The sequence below is a fragment of the Eptesicus fuscus genome, chromosome 18, assembly GCF_027574615.1.
Source record: "Eptesicus fuscus isolate TK198812 chromosome 18, DD_ASM_mEF_20220401, whole genome shotgun sequence".
NCBI lineage: Eukaryota > Metazoa > Chordata > Mammalia > Chiroptera > Vespertilionidae > Eptesicus > Eptesicus fuscus.
Window position 1 is genome coordinate 21419786 of NC_072490.1, and position 15971 is coordinate 21435756.

The 15971-nt window shown below is 42.5% G+C and overlaps 1 protein-coding gene across 1 annotated transcript in view; it reads right to left on the minus strand.

Moving 5' to 3' along the window:
- Positions 1-15971, minus strand: part of KAT2B (lysine acetyltransferase 2B) — an 89112-nt gene that overhangs the window by 30728 nt on the left and 42413 nt on the right. The window contains exons 3-6 of the mRNA XM_008153493.3: positions 15569-15714; positions 11616-11708; positions 10100-10281; positions 3906-4097 (exon numbers count right to left, since the gene is read on the minus strand). Of these exons, the coding sequence (XP_008151715.3) occupies positions 3906-4097; positions 10100-10281; positions 11616-11708; positions 15569-15714 (613 nt within the window). The remainder of the gene's footprint in view (positions 1-3905; positions 4098-10099; positions 10282-11615; positions 11709-15568; positions 15715-15971) is intronic.

Here is a 15971-nt window from a genome sequence, read left to right on the forward strand (position 1 = left end):
TTAAAACACCAACACAAATCTACACTTCTGGCACTGGAATGTCTTCCTGCAGGCCACTTGTAAAGCACATGCATTCTAGTGGAAGAACATAGAATACTTGGCCGAGAGCTTGGGTTCTAGAATCCACTTACGAAACTCACCACTTACTATTGGTAGGATCTCGAAACAAGTTCTTAACTCTCATCTTTCCTAGTTTTCTCTTTTATAAAATGGAAATACCAACAATAATTCCTGCATAGGGTGGTCATGAGGGATAAGCTAATGTTTATGCCTAAAATGGCATCTGACCCCTAGTAAGTGCTCCATTCATTCAACAAATATCGATTGCACCCCTTCTATGTGCCAGGCACTGGGTTAGGTGCTGGAAGGACAGGATGAAAAAACAACCACGTGCCCTCATGAAGTGTAATGGTGTATTAAAGGTCAGCTCGTATAAGCCATCTGTGTCCCTCTGCTGAAACTGTAAAATCCAAAAGCCCCTAAAAAAGGTTTCCCATGACCCATTTGGCAACAAAATCTGACCTTACCATACATAAGACTATTTATAGTCTTTATAATTATAAACGATTTAATTTGAGGGAATTAACCTCAGCCCTAGAGCTGTGGCATACAGCACATGTGTTATATTAGTTACCTTTATAAAATGTTTAAACTTTTGAGTTGTAAAACTTACCTAGTACTACGATTTTAGATAACTGATCAAAGACCTGTTCTTATCATCATCATCATCACATCATCATCATCATCATCATCATCACTATAACTAAAAGTACCAGTATTCTTCTCATGTATCAATGCCTGCAAGATTTTAGACCGTTTCAGGAGAGAGGGAGGTTGGTTTCTTGGAAGTGAAAACAGGTAGGAAAAGGTCCTGGGGAGAGGGGGAGGGGGAGGGGGGAGGGGGAGGGGAGGGTGAGAGGAAGTGTCTTCTGACTTGCTGCTCATAGAAGATTGACACACAAGCTACCATCTGAGTGAATACCTAGCCTCACTCGATGGTGTAATTCATGAGTCACTTCTCCTTGCTAAGCAAGCCACCGTGAAGGCATGTTTTAAAACACTTCAGTATATTTCTTACCACACACATTAAGACAGACAGCCACAGGAGCTAAATTCCTTACTAAGATCACTTGTGATCTCGCAGAGGAGAGGAGGTTCCTGATTCTTTTCCCCTTTTCCTAAGCAGACCTGCCTTTCCCTCACACCGCCCTCAAGATTTCCCAACTGCCCTGTCACAGAAGTAAATTCCCTTTCTTTTTCTGGGCTCCTTCTTTGTTCAGTAATTATACGATCAGCACACTCTTCACAAAGCTGGGCACAGAAAAGAAAAATGCCATTAACTTAGGGAAATAATTACAGGTGTGTTATATATGTACACACATATGTTGTTATTTCATTATAATAAAAAAACAGTTTCGTATAATGACACAGAAAAGTGCTTGTTTTATAAACACAGGAACACAAAATTGTATGGAGAGTAAAAGAACACAATACATGGACAATATTTTGAAATATCGAAAAGCCCTGATGATAGGGCTGTGGCTGATGTTTTGCTTCTTAACCAAGTTTTCATCAATATCACTTTTAGAATGAAATACAGATACTAAACCTTTTTGACAACAACCTTGTAAGCAGGTCGATGGGGGGAAAGGCACAAGTTAAAGCCAAGTGGAAGAAAGGGCAGCATATGAAGAGGAGGCAGGCAAGGATGAAGACCCTGAAAATGCCTCTGAGAACCACGTGACCTCCCTGGGTGGTGTGGAGGGGCTGCAGCTCTCACTTGGCGACGGTGCCCAAGGCTCAACCATCACCTCAGGCTTCAACACATGTGTGACTCTGCTGCCAAACCTGTAGGTATAAATGCCTAACAGCCTCAAATGTTGTCCTAGTCCATGAATAGAGATTTAAAAGGAGAAGAGGGTGGTAGTTTTACCCTACCATTAGTAAAAGAGAAGAAAAAGCAGCATTGATTAGCTCAATAGCATGAGCATGCCAGAACTTTGGGCTGAAGGAACAAAACACCCTATAATTAGCAAATATCTGCAAGAAGCGAAATGCATTTGCTATGGGGGGAAAATTGTTACTAAGCAAGGTAATTAAAATTTCTCTTTAAGCACCATCAACGGTGGGGGGCGGGGGGGGATCCTCTTTGTCCCTTAGCTTAGAGACCAAATGACAACTATAATTTGAAGACATAAAATGCTGCTTCTGTAGCAAATGTAACAGAGACATTGGTAAGACGATTGCTTTAAGCTCTAAGGAGAGGCGCTTAGACTAGTTAAAAGGCAGCCACCGACAGAGATGAGCATGCCCAGAGTTCATAAACCATTGAGGGGCAACATCCACACTGCAGATTAAATGCTTCTGCATCTTCCCCTCTGGAGGAAGCCAAATTGTTCATGTCATGCCTCATTCTCAGTTGCCGGTTTCCTCAAAACAAAAGACTGAAAATCAGGATGCTAGGAGCTACGTGTGAATGTTAGATATTCAGCAAAATCTCATCAGATTCACCCAAGACATCCTTTACCTAGGGCAGTGGTCGGCAAACCGTGGCTCAAGAGCCATATGCGGCTCTTTGGCCCCTTGAGTGTGGCTCTTCCACAAAATACCACGTGCAGGCGCGCACGTACAGTGCGACTGAAACTTCATGGCCCATGCGCAGAAGTCGGTTTTCGGCCTGGGCGAGTCTATTTTGAAGAAGTGGCGTTAGAACATTCAAGGGGCCTAAGAGCCGCATGTGGCTCGAGAGCCACGGTTTGCCGACCACTGACCTAGGGCTTAGGAATTGTCATAAAAAAAACAAAGAAATTTCCCATCAATTTCTACCTGAAAACCATTTTTGTTGCTGTTTTGGACCTAACTTATTGTTTAAAATTATCTTTCCTAAGGCACAACCTGGGTAATCCAGTAATAGTAACTTAATCATAAAAACCCCAGTTTTGAAACATTGGCCAAACTCTACACCAGCAGTTCTCAATAGTGTGGAGAAGGAAGGCTCTATCATACCTAGAAAGCCTCTTCACATGGTAACTCACAGGATAACTTCCCTCCCTCCAAGCGCTGCTTTAGGCAGACTGACACCCACAAAACGAACCGTCTGCTCCTGTCTTGCTGTCATTGCTCCATGACAAGCCATCCGCCGCACACCCAGCCCTTCTCACCAGCAGCCAGTCTCTGAGCTGAAATATCTGGTCCTCAGACTGGAAAATGCATTTCCCAGGTCTTTAACACATTGCCTTCATTTGAAAAAATATTTAAGTGATTATTCCTGTGTTGGAGCTCTGGCAGGTGCCAGAAGCAAGGTGCACAAGAGTGTGTATATTCTACATGAAACTGAGCGTGGAGGCACCAAGATCATTGTGAAGGAGGCACCCCTTTTCCTGTCCAGCTCCACCCTTAGGGTCTAGTTTACAAAGGGCGAGGGGGCAGGCCCACTGTAGCGGAGGCAGGAGGCATTCAGCAGTCTTAGAAAGGGTTGGGGAGCTAGGATGGAAAAAAAAAGAAAAACAGCCGCTTGAGCTCTCTTGCACCACTTCTGAGTAGATGGAAACTGCTTCTACACACTACCCCCCCTTCTCCATCCCCCTCTAGCTTCCTGGCAGCTGACTTCACACAAAAAAGCACCACCCCATTCTATGAAGCTCAGAGACAAGGACACCCAGGTGGGATGAGGTGGGGCTAAGAGAGGTATGACTGCAGCCAACACAAACTCAAGCTAATAATAGATGGACTGCGCAATCCCCAAGAGGATGCGGGGAGGGGGCTAAGGAGAGGGTCCCTTTGTCCCTGCTCCCCGGAAGCTTTTCCCCGTCATTCCTGATCTCGTTATGGATGCAGGCTTTGGCAGGTATCTATCAGCTCCAAGCCCCGTGACGAAACGAAGACTTGCAAGGGTGCCCCCTTACTTTGGGAAATGGGTGAGGATTAGAGTTCGTTTCTCCAGTGGCAATTTGTCTTTTTCCTGTCTGGCTTGTTCCAGGAGCTGCCGTCTCATGACGGTGAAGACTGAGCGAAGCAGTGTTCTCCCAAACACCTGGGTGGTTTCATACCGAGGTAGACTGTCGCAGAACTGCGGTACGTTGCAATAACACAGCCACCTGTGACGAGAGGGGACAAGCGCCATCAATGTCTCTTAAACCCCCAGATCAGCTGAGATATCCAATCATGGTTATTCTCAAACCATTCACCGCAGCGGAAGACACCGGGGCTGCAATGACAAGCAATGGCATCACCACCAGCTGGTGAAACTTGCGAATAAGATTAGCTTGCCCTTATACCACCACTTGGGTCCAATTCTACAGAAAGCGTTCCATTCTGTAGTACTCTGCAGCATGTCCTGCGGTCAGACAGCCCGGGATCAGCTCCCTGCTTTGTCACTTAACTGGTTGCATGACTTTGGAAACTTAATTACGCTCTGAAGTCTCCATTTCCTTACCTGTAAAACGGGGACAGCGATGCCCACATCACTGGGTTGTTATGAGCATTTATATGGGCTACCGTGTGGAAAGTGCAATTAGAGTTTCTGGCACATAAATAGCGGTTTAGATAAAAGAAGAAATTACAGGGGAAGCTTTTGTGAAAGAACCAGATTTCCAATATCTAGTCCTCTGAATAAAATTTAAGGTTTCTTTAAAATGCCTACCTAGCATGCAACATATCCCCCCACCCCCAGAAGCTTTGGTGGGAAGATAAAGATCTTCAAGACTGTTCACAACTCAAGTCAAAATGCAGGAAGTAATAAGCTTCCACCATCTGTTGCTTAGGTACATTTTCAATGACTCAGACTCAAGGTCAAAATCACGCTGGAGCATTGCACGAGGCTGGAGGAGTGCCCAGGCCCAGAGGGGAAACCAGGGGCTTTCTCTAGATCTGACCACAGTTCTGGGGTTCACTGGCTATGTAGGGCATACACTGCGGAAGGCACATGCAGCCCAGGGAAGCTATTCAAAATCAACCCTCTTTCTTTTTGATCTCCCAGAGCTGCAAAATCTCATTCCCAGGACCCAGCAACATTCGTGTACAGTGGGGGTCACAGAGGGCGGGCGGCCCCAGACCAGAGGAGGGTCAGAAACTTCACTGCGGATCCTTATTCCTTGGCAACAGATCTAAACATCCTCTTCCAGGGCAGGCCTGCTTTCTAACAATTAAAATCTAGCCACCCTGCCGTGTCTTCCTGATGTCTTTAAAGTGAGGGCAAGACCTCGAATGTGCCCGAGCAGCTCCGGGAAGCTCCCCAGGAACTCTCAGCCCCTTACTAAAGAGTGGAATATTATTAATTTACTTGTGCTTACCGGCTTGTTTGTGTGTGTTGTTGTTTTCTTTCTTACTCCGTATTGCTTCATATTTCCTGTGTGTGTGTGTGTGTGTGTGTGTGTGTGTGTGTGTGTGAGGTTTTTCATCTTTGGAAAAGAGAACTGTCATTAGTGTTAGTCTGTCTGCTTATATTTAAAATTAACCTTAAGCCCTAGCCGGTTTGGCTCAGTGGATAGAGCATCGGCCTGCGGACTGAAGGGTCCCAGGTTCGATTCCAGTCAAGGGCAGGCACCTTGGTTGCAGGCACATCCCCAGTAGGGGGTGTGCAGGAGGCAGCTGATCGATGCTTCTCTCTCATCGATGTGTCTAACTCTCTATCCCTCTCCCTTCCTCTCTGTAAAAAAATCAATAAAATATATTTTTAAAAAGTAAAAATAAAATAAAATTAACCTTAAAACCTTGCTATCTTTTATAATCTTCACTCAACTTTTCTGTCTTAATAATTTGTACCGAAATGTCATTTTACAATTACAATGCCAAAATGGGGATCTTAAGTGTTGTGTTGCATTTTGTCAAGTCAGAAACAGTGATCTTGGTGGGTGTAGTAGAAAAAAAAAAAAATCTGTCATAAAATCCTAACATGTTACCCAGAACTTACTAGGTCATTTCATCTTCCCAGGGTGGAGGAAGAGAGCATAGATTGTTATTATCTAGAAACGTTTTTCCAATAATAAGTTTCCATTCATTTCCTTGAGTATGCTTTACAGACCTCAGTTTATACATGTTAGTTTACTTTAGCTTTGTTTTTACCTCCAAGATGGGTCTTATTTTATAAATCTGTAAAGTACACAGTATAAGACAAAGAGACCGAGTCTGAGTGTGTGGCATTCTGGTGCCGTTTTAATAAATGACATGGGCATTGCATGTAGTGAGATGGAAAGAAGAAAATGGGAGTTTGTGTGCCTAGCTTCTGTACACACTTTCCTCCAAAGACTTCACTGGAGAAAATGATTTTGCCCCAATGACTGCTTTCGGGTCTTCTAAACAGAAGTAAAAGGCAAGCTCATTCATTTTTGCATGCCTAATAGAGATGGCATGTGTATGCTATTTACTAATGATTCAAATAACTCAGATTTTTTTTTTTTTACATCATGATGCTTTGCAACTACCATGCTTTCTTTAACACATGACTAAACGTGGAGAGTTTGAGGGCAGGAGACCCTACTTAGTTGATGACTGAAAGCCCTAAGGTTTTCAGGATTTAAGTGGCCTCTCTCAGTTCACCGGAACTCACGGCTGATTACTATTTGAGTTCAGACTAGAAGCTATGTCTCCTGTTCCCTAGTCCACTGTTCTTTCCATGCCTCTTGATAAATACTGTCCTAGACTTACATGCCTAATTATGAATACTCCGTAAGCGTGTTGGCTGGCTACACTTCATAGAGCAACGATTACCTAAAACTGTTTTCACAAAATCAACTTAAGTTATATCTAACTTGCCCTGTAGTATCACGAAACATCTCCCCCCTCTAGAAATGACATTAACTTTCAAAAGTTCTGCACAACTCAGAATCGAAGACAAACTATTTCCCACTTTCCTTCAGCAGGTTCTGTTGGTCAGATGTATTTTAATATATCATATTTTTATGACACTTATATTTTCAGTTATTTCTCTTCTTGGAATTATATTAGTGCACCATCATGAAATTCAGGGGATTTCAAATTTTTGCCCAGATTTTTTTTTTCTAAAACCACAGTGATTTCGGGGGAATATGTATAATGTATATTTGATATGTACCTATATTAGTTATTAAATACAACTTAACATCAATATCAAATAGTTTCAACACAAAATATAGTTTTCTTTTATAAGGAACAGAAAATATAAGCCACTTAAGCAGTTCTGTTCAATCTACACATAAATTTCTACTGGATAAAATGTCAAGGGTTGGCTCTGTAATGACTGTAATCATTTTCTGAGCCCAGTCTTTTCTTTTCTTTTTTTTAAATATATTTTATTGATTTTTTACAGAGAGGAAGAGAGAGGGATAGAGAGTTAGAAACATCGATGAGAGAGAAACATCGATCAGCTGCCTCTTGCACAACCCCTACTGGGAATGTGCCTGCAACCAAGGTACATGCCTTTGACCGGAATCGAACCTGGGACCTTTCAGTCTGCAGGCGACGCTCTATCCACTGAGCCAAACCGGTTTCAGCTGAGCCCAGTCTTTTCCACAGAGAATCCTAGTTCACCCCATTTCCATGCTGCTGTGAGCGCCAGAAGTTTTCAGCCCCTTTGTTCTAATCGCAGCAATTGCTGTAAATTCTATGCTGAGCCAGCGGTACAGGTCCTAAGGCTCGCTTACACATCAAGATAAAGTCTAGTGGTGCCTGCAGCCTGTAATATTACCTATTTTTTAGGAGATTGGTATCAGTGAGCCACCATGTCGCAGTGGTGTGTGGTTTTTTTCAATTCCCAAGTAGTCATGACAGTGAGGTTGACTCTGAAGCAACTGTTCTCATAATTTTCGCAGGTTGTCTCTACTTCCCTTTCTTTGTCAACATGGCGTGATGGTGGGGAAGCGGGGGAGGTGTTATCTGCCTTCATTTCCTTATTTATTATTAACAGAGACTCTTGGTCTACATTCTACCTAGAAATCAGCAGGTTTCAGAACTCATCGGGGCGTATTCATTTCAGTCTCTCGGCGGTTTCTCTTCATCGCTGTTGGACTCCACTCCTCTGCCTCAGCTGTTGGCTCAGGATGCTGGGCTGGAGAGGACCCTGCTGCTGTCTTTCTCCTTATCACCTTAGTTTCTAAAGTGATACTCCAATAAGCGCACTCATTCCATTGTATGTGCTCTAGCTTAAGAATTCCATGTTGGCAGGGACTGACTGAGTTTTAGGCAACAGCATGTGTGGGAGGAAATCGATGACTAGCATCTTTCCAGCACCTGTTCTGAGTGCCAGAAACTACACACAAACCACCTCATGGAACACTCACAGCACGTCTGACACTTGGACAGAGGAAGCAAATGAAGGTCAAGGAGGTGAAGTGACTGGTCTAAAGCACCCAAAACCAGGAAGAAATGGAGCCATGATTCAAACCCATCCCTCATTCCAAGCTTCATTTCTATTTTTACTATTCCTTAAGTATTCCTAAATTCTACCCATTTCTTGGTAAATCCTAAGTGCTAATAGTGTTTATATTCTGCTTTCTAAAATACTGTAATATCTTCCATGCTACTTCACCTTTAATTCTCCTTCTTGATGGAACAATCTTTCCTCTGTTAAGAGTGGCAAATACTTTCAGGGGTTCGGCGCTGACAAACATTCAGCTTTGTCAATCGTCCACAGATGAGGTTAGAAGATATTTATGTTTTAGAAATTTATTATCTCAACTCTTATTTTAAACAACAATTACAACAAATAGAGGAATTGTTGTTAATGTAAAATTCTGAAATGGAGGTGCAGATATGAATATTTAATTTAAAAATTGATTTTTGCCGAAACCGGTTTGGCTCAGTGGATAGAGCGTCAGCCTGCGGACTCAAGGGTCCCAGGTTCGATTCCAGTCAAGGGCATGTACCTTGGTTGCGGGCACATCCCCAGTAGGGGGTGTGCAAGAGGCAGCTGATCGATGTTTCTCTCTCATCGATGTTTCTAGCTCTCTATCCCTCTCTCTTCCTCTCTGTAAAAAATCAATAAAATATTTTTTTTAAATTGATTTTGATGAAATCTGTAATCCCTCTAAAAATCAGTAATTAGGAGAAAATACTTTATAATTCAAACTGTATATACTATAAAAGGGGGGAAGAAAGGGAAAAGGCGTATTTATCTTGAAATCAGGCCAGTTATCAGAAAGGAAGGCTTATCTTAAATTATATCCATTCCTGCATGTCATCTGCTATTACAGAAAATAACCTGGGACAAGGGGTCTTTACAGGCTATCGAAAAACACTCCATACTTTAAAGCATAAACACATATATGCTCCATAATACCCTCTGAAGCAAGCTTGCTGTGACTACAAAAATCGATGGCAAAAGGTATAAAAAGGTGAATGGAATGGATAATCCAAGACACCTTCTTACTTTAATGAAAACAAATATAGGTCATTCTATTTTGTATGGCCCATGTTTAAGATTTTTAAAGGCAATTTTATTGTTTTGCAGATCATAAGCAATAAAAATAAATTCCCACTTTAGAAAAAAATGTGCAAAAGAATACTTGCAGAGTTATAGGAAAATGGTTAGGTAAATTATGGTACATCAACTCAACAGACTGTAATGTAACCAGTGTGAGATTATGTTAAGTGGGGAGACAAAAGGATGAAAACTCTATTTTCTTTCATTCTAACGAATATGAAATATTTACTTACAGGGGCAAAGACTGGAAGATAATATATTTAATGATATTAGTTCTGTCATGATGCTGGGACTAGGATGATCTTTCCTTCTTTAAAAAAAGTTATTTAGCTCTATTATATTCACTGCTTTTTTTTTTTTCCATTGATTTCAGAGAGGAAAAGGGAGAGGGAGAGATAGAAACATTGATGATGAGAGAGAATCATTGATCAGCTGCCTCCTGCATGCCCCCAACCGCAACACAGGAATGTGCCCTGAAACATCATCATTGATGTTTCTATCCTTCTCTCCCTCTCCCTTCCTCTCTCTAAAACCAACAAAAAAAATAAAAATAAAATAAAAACATTAAAAGAAAAGTAGGAGTCTGGAGACATTCTCTCTAGTTGATGTCACCATGATAACCGGACAGCCCTAGCTTGCAGAAACAAGTAGCAATTTTATGTGTCCAATGTGCCACAGGAAAAGAACTGGTCACCTGATTACCTTGTGTAGTTCTCTTTGTATCCAGAGATATCATCATTGGGAGATCGCAGCCTTCGTTGAGATGGTGCCTCCAGATGCCAATAGTTGATGCGGTTCAGGAACATTTTTGCCAACTCCACTATTGTCTGCCTTTCTTTGGATGGCAGGTGACTGAATTTGTACTGTACAAAGTTATTCACACCCTTAAAAGGAAGGAAGGCAATTTATTCATGTAACTGTGCAATCACACTAATTCTGAACACCCACAGAGTCAGCACCATAGATGGTGTCTTAGCAAAGAAGACATTTCTCTAGTCACAAAAATCTTCCTTTACCCTATTAGAAAAAAGGAATGCCCAGAGGGAATCGTGCCTCAGATCACAGCGAATGAAAAGTGACAAGACAGAGAGGCTGCGAGTTGCAATTCTACGCCTGCTGCAATCCTGACAGGTTAAAAAGAAAACCAAAATCGCAGGCGGAAAAGGTCAAAACCCCTTCAACAATAAAATAGGACTGTTTTGCAGAATTAATTCTTGCTGTACTCTCAACACAGTGGCTCACCTATAATGATGATCTTGGATAGATATAATGTTTTTGCCTTAGCAAAATTTTAATGAAAAGGCTACTAGTACACCTTCCATTGAATTTAAACTCCACTAGAATTTAAACTCTTTATTATCACTCTCAGTTTCAGAAAGCTAAAAAAAAAAAAAAAACTAATTCAAAATTATGAGCTTTTTAAAAAAAATCTGTGGATTAATTTAATCTTTTCGTAGAACACTCCCATTTACTCTAATGTCAAATAAAAGGACAATGGATTCTTATTTAATACAATTTGGAGACAAAATTCCTTCTACTGAAAACTGACTGATAAAAATACATTTATTTGTAAGGACTCTGATATCACCATGATCTTCTGTAATCATCCTCATCAAGAAATTCAGTCCAGGATGAGATTTAGTCAGCCGATCAGTGATAGGCTATAAAAGTGATGCTGATGAAAGATAATAACAACACCTAACACAAAAAGTCTACACATGTCAACAGATTCCCTGAGTAAATTGACTTCCTTCCAGGAATCACAATGCAGCAGGAAGTCAATTTCTGGACATAAAAAATCTCTTTACTGCATATTTTGCTGGACTTACAATGTTTTTCACATTGCTACTGAATTCCTTCACCTCAATAGTCTTTTTCAGACAGTGCCGAGCAAAAGGACAAAGACTCAATTTTTAAACATCAACAGCAAGGAAAAGCACATTTCATGTGTTTTTACGAACAACATGTTCTACTTAATTGTTTTCTTCCCCAAGCACACAGTGAATTCTGAGAACAGAGCAACCCTAAAAGACAAAAGCTAGATCATTTATTAAATTAAGTATTCACTTCTGAGCCAAAGGGTCCAAGACAGTTTCTACAGCCTTGGTGAACATCTCTAGATCAGGTATGGAGGACAGAAAAAGGACGTGAAAGGAAGATTCAAAGGCTTGTTCAACCTTAAAGCAGTAAGAAAGGGGCTTCTCTTCTTTCTTTTTACCTGTTCAATGCTAGGTTTTTCAAATGGGGGTTTCTTCTCCAAAGAGCCTTCAACCACAGGTTTTCCTCTTTGTAAAATAGATTTTCTCAAGAGCTGCAAAGAAATCATTTTGAAAATCAATCAAAGCCTCTCTGCCTGTCTCTGTCTCTCTCTCTGTCTCTCTCTGTCTCTCTCTCTCTCTCTCTCTCTCTCTCTCTCTCTCTCTCACACACACACACACACACACACACACACACACACACACACACAGCCTTTGAAGGGAAGCCACCATATTCTATTTATCTCAACGACATGCAAATAAGTCCTTAAATCAATGAAATGGGTGACTACCAGGTAACCCAAGTTTACCTTCACACCCATGGCCAGAGCTATGAGGAACTGGACACATTTCACCTTCTGGGCATCCTAGAGCTCCCAGCAGTGGCCACCAGACCCCTCTATCCACTCCCTGTCCCCTCTCCCCACTCTGTTTCTGGCTTTCCACTGACCCAGAGGCCTGTGTACACCATGCAAACTTTGCACACGCCCATCTAGAACACTGCAGGTGGGCTGCCACTCCAGAGGGCCTTGTTTAAGCCCCTGGAAGGCTGAGGTCCATTTTGCCCAAAGGAGGTGGGGGTGGGGTGGGGTGGGGTCTGGCTGTAGCAGCTGTACGTCATAGGCATAATCTATGGGGCCCAGCCTCTTTGGGAAGGAATTTTGCAGGGCTCTCAACTGGCATCTTTCACTGTTGCGGTCTTTTTTCATTTCCTCTCCATCCACGGAATGCAGGCCAAGCATTCTGGCATCTCAATACCCACTAAACAAAACACTGCTCTTAATCCCTGCCCCTGGAATGTCAAGCCCTCCAAGAGCAAACAGCAGAGAGAAAGAGAACAGAGAGCCACTAATCAAGACCTGATTTAAAAATAAATTTAACATTGAAATTCTTTACCTTCCACCTTTGCTTGAATCTTCTGTAACCTTTACATGTGGGTCTGTTATGATATATGACCCTGAATCTATTTAAGTTACTTTTTGTCCTCCTCTCTCCACTTACTGCCTTTTCAACAGAAACAAAACAAGGCAATCATTCTCCCAGGGGTTAATGAAAATGAACCCCCACGGTTGAAGGTCACCATGTGTCCCCACTGGGTGTGTCCTACAAGGGCCCTGTAAATTATTAGGGTACATCATTTGTTGATCCTGAGGATGTATTATGTCCATCTTTACCAAGAAGAATGTGCAGTAAGTGATTTTAACAATATATATAAATTTTCCATGAAATTTAAATACAAATCATTCTGGTTGCCTACTTTTTTTTTTTTTTTTTTTTTTTTTGCCCAGTAAAAATAAGACCATTTGGGAACTTGGCCCATTGGGGGTTTCAAACAGAGATAAACTGATGGATTGGGGAGATGTTGAATCTCATTTCCTACAAAAGAATGAAGCTGGGATAAATGGGCATATAAACGACATTTAATAATAGCAGCAAGCATTTGCATCCTTAATTTTGCCAGGCACTCTTTGTAGTTCTTTGTATATATTTTCTAATTTAATAGTCAGAGCAATCTTTTGATGTAGGTGCTATTATTGTTTGTATTTTACAGATAAGGAAACGGAGGGAAAATGACTTGCCCAAGGTCACATTTAGTAAGTGATGGGGGCTGGGTTTGAACCCAGATAGCTAGGCTCCAGAGCCCCATTCACAGACAGCTAGGATACACTGAGCTTTAGAAAGCAGCTTTTCACAGAGTTTATTTTCAACATCTAAGACTGAAGGTTTTCTAATGCTACTAAAATACATAACACATTTTAATTTCATTATTGAGACATATAAGACACAGGAATTGCCTTTCAAAAGCTAAGGAAGGGTGATTTAGAACTTACTTTGCCCAAAGAATAATTGGCGGGGGGAGGAGGTGGGGGATAATACTGAATATTTTGGATTTGGTTCCTCAAGCAAATATATTTGCCCTGTTGGAGATGAGGGAGGTAAAAAAGAGAGAGAAAATGTACTTCCAAGCAGAGCAGTGCTTTCCGGCCTATTTGGTTGGTTATAAACAGAATCGAGAGGAGGCTGACAGGATGGAAACGTTGATACCACCTTCACTTCCAACAGGGCAGCGGGGGACTGCCAGGGAGCTTAGTTCCAAGGCAAATAATAGCTGCAGTCAAGCAGGCGTTGTTTTTCTCCAACGAAGATCTTTTTCCAAAGAAGCTCTAAACAGTACGAACCTGCCAGGGTTCAATGTGATGACTCAGGCCTCACAGCCATGTCAACAAGCTGCCACCTGGAGTAGCCCAGTGCCTGCTGAAGGCTGTGGGGAATTCAGCTACTCATTCATATTCCCTCTCCCTCCCTCCCTCTCTCCCTCCCTCCCTCCCTCCCTCATCTTCTTCTCTCTCTCTTTCTCCTCCCAATTACCCTTTTTATAGTTAATATCCCCAAATGACCCCAAAATTTAAAAATATAATTCTCCCTCCCACCATCCCCTATCTACCCCAAACACACTATTAGTTAATAAAAAGGGAGAAGGGAAAATGACATATCAAGTAAATTCAGACCCAAAAAAAAGCTATAGAAATTGGACACAAAATTTTCACTGAGATTCCTAGCAACCAAAGCAAAAGAGGGAACTCAATGGAAAATGTATCTGTCCTTCTCATTTACAATGAAGCCCAGCACTCAATAGAAGAAGCAAGTGTGTCCTGGCTGTGAGCTCTGAGTGGAGTGTTTTGGTTTTTGTATTTGTTTTTAAAGATCCTTATAAAGGTTACACACTCACAACATAATTCAGCGGTCGCCAACCAGTGGTCCGCGGACCACTGGTGGTCCGTGAGGTCCGAAAGGTTGGCGACCGCTGACATAATTAACAGTGCCTTCAATAACCGGTGTTTTTAAAAAATTATTCCTCTGTCAGCCTTCTTTCTGAATCTATGTTTAGCAACCTGAAGTTTTTCTATCTGTTCCCACCACGAGTTTCCCTCCCACATCTGTCAGTCCTGACTGCAATACATGCAATACCTGGGGGACATGTATCTGTGGAGAGGAAAGGACACGACCCAAGGGAGCCGAGGCAGAGCCACGAAGAGGCAGCCATGGGGAGTGGTGGTGATCATCAGTGACTAGTGTCAACAAGACCCAGCGCCCAGTGGTAAGATGCCTAAACAGATGTGGAAACTCGATTGCTCCCCTTGAAGCATAAGAGCCAAGGCGCTCGGGCCACCCTCTAACCCCATCCTCTCCCAGCCTCCCCTTGCCCACTGGGCTCCACACACTGGCCTCCTTGCTGCTCCCACATCACGTCAAGCTCACTGGGTGCACAGTCTACATCCTGTTCTCTCCGACGTCTGGAAGGCTCTTCCCCCAGCCCCTCTCAGGGATGGCTCCTATCGCCCCATTTGCGTTTCCGCTCAGCCGCCATCTCAGAGAGGCCTTCGCTAACTGCCCTTCCTCACGACTGTATCCCCCCACCCACTACCATCCCTGCCATTCTGATTCCACTTACCCTACTTTGTTTCTCTTCACAGCACTTAGCACCACCTGCAAATATATTATTTACTTGTTGGTTGTCTGCCTCTTCTACGGACATGTCAACTCCACGAGGGCAAAGGCTTTGTTTTGCCCACTGATCTATCCCTCATGCCTACATGAGTGCCATGCACAGAGCAGGTGTGCAGTAAACACTTGTTGGATGGATGGATGGATGGATGGATGGATGGATGGGTGGATGGATGGAAAGAAATCTGTAAGCATAAGCAAATAAAGGCATACACGTATAAAGGCTCTCAAGCAGAGTCATGTGTCCAACGTATGGTGTGTCATGAAGAAACGCATGCTTCAGCAAACCCTGAGGGCAAAATGTATCATGAGCTGAGAGCCTTCCCACCCGTGACCTGGGGTACAGAAACTACGCACATTCGAACCATGAGAGAAAGAAGAAGAGCCTTTTAAAATGTTGAAATCGCACCTTGAATAGGTAGAAATAAACTTGTTTGGTGTCTGCATCCTCTTCCTTATGGACGCAGGTAAAGAGATATTCCACATCCAACACTATCCCCAGGAGTCTGTTCATTTCTTCCTCGGACACATTCTCCAAGTGGGAAACGTGAGCAGCTTAAGACAAAGATCAAAGGAACATATGTGATAAGTTAGTTGGAAATCGCAAACCATCTTGACTTGAAAATAGGAGGTTCTCTCTCACGAACCTTCCAGGACACCAATCCATTAGACTGCATGGTAAGTGGAGGATATTTCTGAACCCCGTAAGACCTAAGTATTCTCACAAAACCGACTTGTAATTAAGAGACTGCCACCTTGTTGAGCCTTAGCCTCAAAAATGGACCAGTGGCTGTTCTAAGTCTGGTCGTGAT